The 9,875-nt window shown below is 30.3% G+C and overlaps 1 protein-coding gene across 1 annotated transcript; it reads right to left on the bottom strand.

Annotated features, from left to right (window-relative positions):
• Positions 1-3,141: 3,141 nt before the first annotated feature.
• Positions 3,142-6,343, bottom strand: LOC118062804 (uncharacterized). Its single transcript, XM_035076647.2, has 2 exons — positions 5,625-6,343; positions 3,142-3,840 (listed from the first exon to the last, which is right to left on the bottom strand). Exons 1-2 carry the CDS (start codon positions 5,868-5,870, stop codon positions 3,424-3,426), a joined length of 663 nt encoding a protein of 220 aa, XP_034932538.1. The 5' UTR covers positions 5,871-6,343; the 3' UTR covers positions 3,142-3,423.
• Positions 6,344-9,875: the final 3,532 nt, after the last annotated feature.

Raw genomic sequence — 9,875 nt, forward strand, 5'->3', positions numbered from 1 at the left:
GGATAACATCTACATTCAAAGTTTTGTAGAAAAGAATAATCAGGTGCATTTTTGTATAGTTTGAAGAAAGGAGTTTCATTATTTAAAACTAGTGTAGGTAACCTATTGATTAAATATACGACAGTTAAAAATGATTTAACCTAAAATTTCTTAGCAAGGTCAGATTGTGCAGGTAAAGTGAGGCCCATATCAATAATATGGCGATATTTTCATTCAGCAATACCATTTTTGTTAAGTATGTTGACATGTCTGTCTATAAGAAATATCATTTTATATGACATACCGAGTAAAAAGTGAGGAAATATATTCTCCATTGTTATAGGTTTATAAACGTTTAATAGGGGATGAACAATTTTTTTCCACAAGTAATTGAAACTGAACAAAAGAATTGAAGACATTAGATTTATTTTCAATTGGATACAACCATGTAAATCAACTGAAATCACTAATAAAATGTTAAATAAAATTTAAAACCACTAAGTGAGATATTTGAATGGACCAGATCTAAAAGACCTAATATCTCACGATGAGAGGAGGAAAAAGGTTGTTGAATGGATTTTCCAACTTGACAAGATTCACATACAAAGCTCTTTCGCACTAAACCAACAAAAGGTAAATTAGAATTAGATAAGACATGACGCAAGACAGACTCAGATGGATGATCTAAGCGTTGATACCAAAGGGAGCTGGGTACCTTGATTCTCATAAAGTCAGTTAGCCCTCTGCGTTTAGTATGTGATAAGTTGGCAGGATTACTAGGATAGAGCCCATTTTCACTTGGACCCTGAAGAATCATGATTCCCGTCTGATTGTCCTGAACCAAATAAGCATTATGTGTGAGATGGAAAGTAACATCATTATCGACACAAAATTTGTTAATAGAAAAGAGATCAGTAGCAGTTTGAGGACAATGAATAATATTTTTAAGAAGAAAAAAATTGTTATAAGAATGGACAATAGATGAACTAGTATATTTAATAGAGAAACCTGCACCATTACTCGCACCAACACTCTCATTACCATCAAATGGGCGTTTGGAATCAAGATTCTTAACATTATTAGTTACATGTGCATTAGCACCACTGTCCGCAAGCCATTGACAATTCAAAAATTCTGCATTAATATCAGCAACCATGGCTGCCAGGTTTGTAGGAGGATGACGTCCTTGGAAAGAAAAATCCATTAGCCGAAAATTGTCCAATACCTGATGATTATGTCCTTTGCGGATCTAGCAAGGGGAATGACCACCAAAGTTGAAAACAAAATGAACATCCTTGGTAGATGTGGAGGAGGCAGGTTTAAAAGAAAAGTTCGACTTTGTAGCATTAGTGTTTGAAGACCTAAAAAAGTGGAGTTTACGTTTCACAAACTGAAACTTTGGTCGATTAATGAATAAAGCAAAGGAGGACATTTCTAGTGCATGATGTAATGGAGCATGACGATTCAAAATTATTTCATGATTTAGCAACTCAGACCTGAAATCGAAAAATAACATAAAAATCTCCCGAATATGGAAGGAGTAAGAGGTAATAAATTGTGTAAAAGTATGATTAAGACCCCCAATAATAAAGGATATGAGATTGTCATCGTCAACTATTTTTCCAAAGGCAAATATTTGATCTGCTAAGAACTTGGCTTCAGCCAGATACGTACAAAGCACAAGTCAAAGAACCTTGTTGGAGATTCTGTAGCTGACGTTTCAAATGGGAGATGTGCGATTTTGATTGAGAAGCGAAGCAAACAGCAAGAGACTATCATGCTAAAAATGAATAATCCAAACCATAAAGGGAAGCCACTAGTGCAGGAGAAATAGCGGATATGATCCAACTTAGTAAAAGTTGGTCACGACTTTGCCAACTGGTGTGGGCAGAATTTACAAACTTATTTTTGACAACATTATCATCAACAAACATAGCAGGGCAAAGGTTAGAACCATCAACAAAGCCAAGTAGATTATGACTCTTAAGAATAAGTTTAAATTGTGCAGTCCATGCAAGATAGTTTATCTCATCAAGTTTGATAGAGACAAGTTGCGTTGGATTGGAGAAAATAAATTGGGATAAAGAGGAGAAACCAGACTCAATCATGTTTTAGAAAAAGCGGAAGAAGGATCTTTAAAGCACAAGCTAGATTTGCTCTGATAGATAAACAAAAGAGCAGATGGTTTTGGCAAAAAGTACACAAATCGTGTTTATCATTATCATTATATAGATGTTACAATTGTAGTAATGATAAACATTACAATAATAGCAATTAGCAACCATAACTTTCAGAATAATCACAATAGAGTTTTAGTTTAAACCTAAACAGAGTAAAGTTTGAAAATCAAGTATTCTCGTTTGTAAGGAGCACAAAATTGATGTCCTTTACATGCAAGTCCATACTTCTATCTATCGAGAAGCCTCTAATGTGCTTATAGTCATGGGTTTTGTTGTAATGTGCATAATTATTAAACCTGCTTGATATGACAAATTAACATGGAAAACTTAGAATCCGACCCAAGTTTTTTTTAATTAAATATATGATTAAACTAGTTTATCCTCATCAGGTTTTTAGTAATTCAATTAATCAATTTAACTAAATTTAAATTCAACCAGAACTATATATATATAATTGACTTAATAACCTCCGCGCAAATGCTTGACTGTTCTAGCTCTTTGCTGCGATTTTAAGAACTCCATGGACCCATTATCTTGTAAAAACGGGCTAAGGTGAAAATACAATAGGAACAGATGGGCTTTGCTTTTCACCATTTTTTTCTCTTCAAAAAGAGTTAAAAGTTTTTGTATTTCCAGCATAGTTGTAAAGCTTCCTGTGCCTTTTTTTAAAATAATTGTTTTTCGTGTATTTACAAGTATAGGGGGTGCTGATCCTGAACTTGTTTAAGCACAAGCAAGCAGATCAACATCGAGTCTTTAATGAGAAATTATGTAAAGATTAGATGTGTTTATCTAACATTTTCTACATACAATGTTTTAATTTAATCTTAAAACTAAAATTTTGATGATGGATTATTTTAATCTTAAAACTAAAATTTTGATGATGGATTATTTTAAAATGAGCCATATCTTGTGGAACTCTCCTTGTGATTAGAAAAGATCAAGAATAAAAATCAAGATTCAAGAGTATCAAACCAGAAAATGCAAGGGAAAAAAAAACTAAAAAATGTGCATAAAACAATCTATGCTGATATATAATCTAACAAATTAATAAATCAATCCTTCCTCATGGAGATATAAAGATGGCAAACAAGCTGAAATGAAAAGAAAAATCGATGTGTGAGAAAACAAGAGAAACAGACTCACAAAAGCAGCAGCGAAAGTACCACGGCAACCACCACATCACAGCCTTTACCCTGAAGTGTCAAGATCTATAGCTAAAATCACACTTTTGACATTACTTCCAAGACCTCAAGGAGTCTCTTCAGGTTTTTTTCTCCCCCAATGTTTCAGTAGTTTTGGGCTCTGCTGCTGCTGGTGTGACTTCACTTGTTACTTTTTCTGCCTCTACCTTTACAGGAGCATTTACATCTTTTGGTTCAATTAGCACTACAGGTTCTTCCTTCACTGTTGATGATTCTTCTTCAGGCACTTCTGGCTCAGTAGGTTTTTTAGTTTCTGAAGTTTCTGGTTTGACTTCACTTGTTACTTTTTCTGTCTCTACCTTTACAGGAGCATTTACATCTTTTGGTTCAATTAGCACTACAGGTTCTTCCTTCACTGTTGATGGTTCTTCTTTAGGCACTTCTGGCTCAGTAGGTTTTTTAGTTTCTGAAGTTTCTGGTTTCTCTTGTTCTGCTGGTGCCTTGTCACTTTCTTTTGGCTCCTTCCCTTTTTCATTCTGCAAAGCATTCAATTTTAACCATAAGATATCGCAGAATATTCAAAATCTAACTAATGTGTTCATTTTACCGATGGCATTGTAGCTTATGGCAGCCCTGCAAAGCAAGAGAAGTGAGGGCTCGGGCTTGAGCCCCCTGTCCCCCTCTTAGGGTGCAATACTAGTTATATACAAGCAATGGCGACTCTATTCCAACGGGACACCATAAATAATTCTCTACTTCTGGGGCTGGTTGTGTCAGAATCGTAGTTGTTAACCTTAGAAAGAGTTAGGGTTTTCAAGCAAAACTATTTTCTATTTAAGCATCAATGTTTCATATCTTCTTGAAGAAAACTAAAGTGTTGATTCGGTCAAGTCTGGCCATGTTGTTCGGATCCATATCTTCTTCGATTCAACTAGAAACTTGGCTTGAATTAGGTTTCGGATCCTGAATTTTCTCATATTAACCCTCCCGTCAGGCTAGTTTCAGCAGCTATGGCATAACCTGCCATCAACACCAGTCCTTCATCGACCATTGGGCCGAAGAATAACCTATCCAGTTGGCTGTTGTGTGAACAAGGCGATGCAAATGTAACGGTGTGTATGGAATTGCATTGCATAAAAATAAAATGCAGGGAACATAGCTAAGAGGCTGAAAGATACGTTCCAAAATCCAACGAAGAACACCCCACAATATCTGACACAGTTTAATCGAATTGGTAGCAAACAGATGATCAGAATAATCCAAGCCCCAACAACCAGTACAGCTAGATACAAGTCTTCTATGGATGTCAAGTACTTTCAGCCATAAACCATCAATTTTGCCTTGCTTTATGGCGGCGCCCACCATCGACTAGGGCCATACATATCCAGCCTATGTTGCTCAATAGTTGCTTTCTATTACTGTCAAGATTTAACATTCCTACCTAGATCCTTCATTATCATAAAAGTTTTTAGATATATTTTTCTATCCCTCAATATTTTTATATCCCCTTTCTCACATCAAAACTAAGTTATCTAACTATGCAAACTCTGTTTTTTAATATATATTCGGTACTGTTGATGCATGTATTTTTAAAAAATATTTTTAATTTTAAAAATATATTAAAATAATTTTTTTTAGATTTTTTTTTATCATGCATATCAAAATCATTAAAAAAATACTAAAAAAATATTTTTTAAAAGAAAACATGTTTTTAAAAAGTATCGAAAAATAAAAGCTGCTACGGTACCAAATAAGTTGTTATTTATTTATCTAATAAGAAGATCGCATTAAAATAATATTATACAATACCTTCTCACTATTAATATATAAAACTAATGTGGGCAACAAATTAAAAAAAAAAAAAATTATCTCATTCAACTATTAAAGGGTATGAAAATGAAATCACAGAAAATATTGAGGAAAATCATGGAAGAACCAAACAAAAAATGGGTCCTTGATAAGAGTTAATTTGTTTGTATGTCATCAAATGAATATGCAAAATAACAAAGTTGAAGATACCTTACCCAAACTTTCCTGTTCATAGAAACTAAAGCTTTTAACTTTATTGCTTATAATATCCCAACAAATAAAATAAACCTAATACAAATAGCTGCATATACTTGAGTTTTTCATAGAGAAAGTGGGCTCAAGGGAAAAGTTTTACGTGAGCTTAAACTTTAATTATTGCTAAAGAATGTCTTAAAATAAATTAAATCAAAATCAAAATCTTTCATTTATGTTTGCACAAAAAATAAAATTAAAATTAAAAAAAAATTGTATGGAAAATCTTGATGTAAGAAATAAAATAAAAAATAAATACCTCCTTGAACAAATTACTTAGAGATCGTCTCTTGTTGTCATCAACAATCTCAGTCTCCTCCACCTTATCACCGCCAGCAGCACCAATATCTTTCTCAAAAACGACTTTCTTTTCCTCTTCATCCACAGCGACAGCCTTATCTTCAACCTGAACATCATCACCTGTTGCCACCACAACTTCCTCCTTGGCAGGCTCAGGAGTCTCACCCTCCTTCAACACCTCAGGCTTGGTGGCACAGGCTCCCATATTATCCTTCCTTCTCTCCCTTTAACGAGTAACTATTATCCTTTCTTTTGGTGTACGTTAAAGAAAGCTAAAAGAAAGATTCAAGAATTGTAGACAGACAAGGAGAGGAAAGAAAATATGGGAAACTTGAATATAAATAAAAGAAGATGAAGGAGAAACGTGGGATGCTATTTTTTTGGCTCCGGCATCCACTCTGTGATGGAGGGAAGCGTATGTGTATATATATAGACAGAGAAGAAAGAGGAAGAAAAGAAAAGAAAGACGGAGAGACAAGAAAAACTGGTTTGAAAATTAAGGGTTTTCAATGTTTTTTTCGAAGCTTGGTTTTTGTGAAATATTTTTTAAAATTTTTCTTAATTTGGAATTACGGTAGAACAGGTGTCCCAGGCTGTGAGAGGGAGAGGGAGAGGGAGAGGGGGGATGTTTCTGAGAAGAGTGAGGGAAGGGAAGGAGAGGGAGGGAGAGAAGGAAGGAAAATGGATGGTTTTTTTTTTTTTAAGCGGGGAATTTGAGGGGTTCATAATTCATTTATTGTATTTAATTTAAATTTTTCTATTCATTTTTTTTTTTTCGTGTTCTGTTTGGGTGTGAGTGCGTGTATGTTTGGTATTGTAAAAGATTTTGTAGTTATGATTTAAAAAATTAGATTTTAAATAAATATTTTTAGTTGTAGTTTTTAAAAAATAAATTTAAAAAAAATGTGTTTTGTTACAATTATTATGAAATTAATTTTTATATGCAAAATAAATAAAAAAAACATATTATTTAAATTTTTATAAAATTAAAATTCGAAACGTAATAATGTGTGGAATTCAATTTGACTAATCGAACAATTTTTTTTCTATAATGGAATAAAAATCTGAAGTTATTGGTCAATTTAAAAAATAATAATAATTTTTAAATGTGATATTAGCTTTTAAAATATTAATAAACAGTTAAAAGCAACAATCATAGTTTAAAGGTAAAGCCGATTCCCAAACAAACACTAAGTTTTTGTACTTTTGTGTGATGTTATGTGGATGTTTTTCATTGATTTAATTTTCTAGTAATTTATAGAAAGAAAAGGGGACAATTGAGTTGGCTTTGGTATTAATGTAGGTCCCAATTACAGGTTGGCTCAATGACTCTTGATTTCACAAAATAAACCTGCATTTAAATTAGGGTTTCTTTTTGAGTTTTTGATAGTTTAAATATAAGATTTATTAGAAATAAAAAAAAGGGTTTTTAAAATAAGACATGCGTGTCTGTTAGCTGTTCTTGAGATATATTTAGAAATTTCAAAAGCAAAAGAGAAAAAAAAAAGATCGAAAATTATGTTCATTGTCTAGCAAGAAAGAAAAATCGAGAGAAAAGTAGGGAAATTTGAAGACAAATAAAAAAATTGAAAGATGTAAAAAGAAAGAATGTAAAGATAAAATTTGATTGTGGATTTATTTGGAAGGTAATTACAGCAAGAAAAAAAAAAGTCAAAATTAGTTGAATTTTATTTTTATATAAATTGACAAATCAATTTTTTTTTTTTTTTTTGTGTAAAGGTTTTGAAGAGGAAAAAAAAAACCTCTTGCTAGTTATGATCCCATCAGCACAACTTTTTAATAATTTTTCTGCTTCAAATTCAGAACCCTATTGAAGTGCCAAAACTAGCATATCTTAATTAAAATTCTTATTTTACTAGTAATAAGAGGAGGCCACACTCTTGCATCCATTCATTTTCATGGTGGCCGAGCTAGAGACGTGGAGAATCTAGAGAGAGCCAGAATCTTGGCGAAGTTGTTTTGTGTATATCTGTTTGATTTTATGTTTTAAAAATATTTTTTAAAATAATTAAAAAAAATTTAATATTTGTTGATGTTGATTTTAAAAATAATTTAAAAAAAAATAAAAAATATATATTATTTTGATATATTTTTAAGGAAAAAACACTTTAAAAAGCAACCGCAATCACAATCCCAAACAAACAAAATTTAATTAAGGTTGGCGGGTCAATTCGGGATTTAGAAGATGTTTAAAAGTATGATAAGAGTTGTTTTTCAAAGTGTTTTTTCTCGAAAATATATCAAAATAATATTTTTTTTACTTTTTAAAATTTATTTTTGATATTAGTATATCAAAATAATCTGAAAACACCAAAAAAATATTAATTTAAAATGTAAAAAAAATATTTTTTTTCAAAAACGTTTTTGAAATATAAAAACAAATAAGTCTTTAGTCATGTCTTAAATTAAACTAAATAGAATTTAACCTCATCAAATTTAATAAATTAACTCATAACTTATAACCTAATTAATTCAATCAAAATTTGACATGATTTAAAAATAAAAATAAAAATTAATGTTATTTGAACTTTTTTTTAAAAATATCTAAGAAAGCACAAGACCCGAACACTTAAACCGACAGAGTTTAATAACTTTTTATATACATATACAGCTGGAATCAAAGATGCTTCTTGTTTGAGAAAAAAATAAAAAGAAAAGAAAAGCAAAGAGCTACTATTTCATGAGAGGTAGGGCAGTTGTGGTGCCCATATAGTTTCATCGTGTTGGCCATTAGAGAAAACTATTGTATCATCAAGAAGTGTTTTGCAAGGTTTGAGTTTATTTTAATTATTAATGCTCTCCTGAGACTATCCTTCCTTGCAATCACATCTTGTATGCACCATGGGGCCATCACGATTAATTAAAAGGGAAAATCTGTAATAGTATAAAGTTAATTTTTTATTATTATTATTAATGTGGTTATCCGGATCAGTTTACGCGTATTTTGACTAATCTTACGGGTTCTGAAATTAATAATCATATAAATTTCTAGTAACTTTGAGATTTATGAAACTCAAATAAGTGATTTTTAAATAATAAACTTAAAACTTGATTTGCATTTTTTAAATTAACATAAAGTTAATTTAAGCTCATGGGTTGATGTTTCCACTTCACCTCTTGACATGACCACACTTGAAATTGCTTGGGTTGTAATGTTAAGTATGTTATTTATTCTTGGACTATATATTTTATTTTTGTGATTTAAATGTATTTATTAAAAAATATTTTTTTATTTTTTATTTAAAATTAATTTTTTTTATATTTCTATATCATTTTGATATATTGATATCAAAAATAATTTTAAAAAATAAAAAAAATATATATTATTTTGATTCATTTTCAAGTAAGATATATCCTTTCAAGTAAAATAATTTTAAAAAATAAAATATATTTTAAAAAGCAACTACTACTACACTTTTAAACATGTCCTTCATCTATCATTTATTTTAATCAATTTGATTGTTACACTTTATTAGCTAGGGTTATAACTTGATAGGTGTTTAGTGTTGTGATGTAAAATTTATTTTTTAAAAAATAACATTAACATATCAAAATCATTTAAAAATAACTAAAATATATATTAATTTGATTTTTTTTAAGACAAAAAACAATAGAACAGGCAGGTTATAATAATAAAAAAAAAAACACTGTTTTTGCTGGATGTAGAAAAAGTTTTTTTAAAAAAATCTAATTCAATTGCACATAATTTGTTTAAACCTCATGAAAGAGAATTTAACTATAATCTATGAAAACTGCCAAGAAAACTACTGTATCTTGTGTACATTTATTATATTCTATTGAAAAATTATCCATGTACTAATTTTTATATTAAAAAAATTCAAACGAATTGATATATCAACTAATAAATAGTAAAATAAAGATTCGATGAATTATCTAACCATTCATTCTATAATCATTTGCCAAAATTATTTTTCCTTTCCATATGCATGTATTTCTCTTCAACAGTGTAAAGGAGTAGAATAATAAATATCATTGTAGAGGTTTCAATTTAATCTTTATCAGAATAAATAGTAACATAAATTATATCACAGATTAAAAAAAAAAAACTTTATTGTGAAATACGAATTGCCCAGATTTAATGTGAGGTGTGTCAAAAATGTAAATGCAATGTACGCAACTAACGAGTATAATATTTTCTATACTTAAAAAACTTGGGAACAATGTATTT

This window comes from Populus alba, chromosome 19 (genome assembly GCF_005239225.2).
Source record: "Populus alba chromosome 19, ASM523922v2, whole genome shotgun sequence".
Classification (NCBI taxonomy): Eukaryota; Viridiplantae; Streptophyta; class Magnoliopsida; order Malpighiales; family Salicaceae; genus Populus; species Populus alba.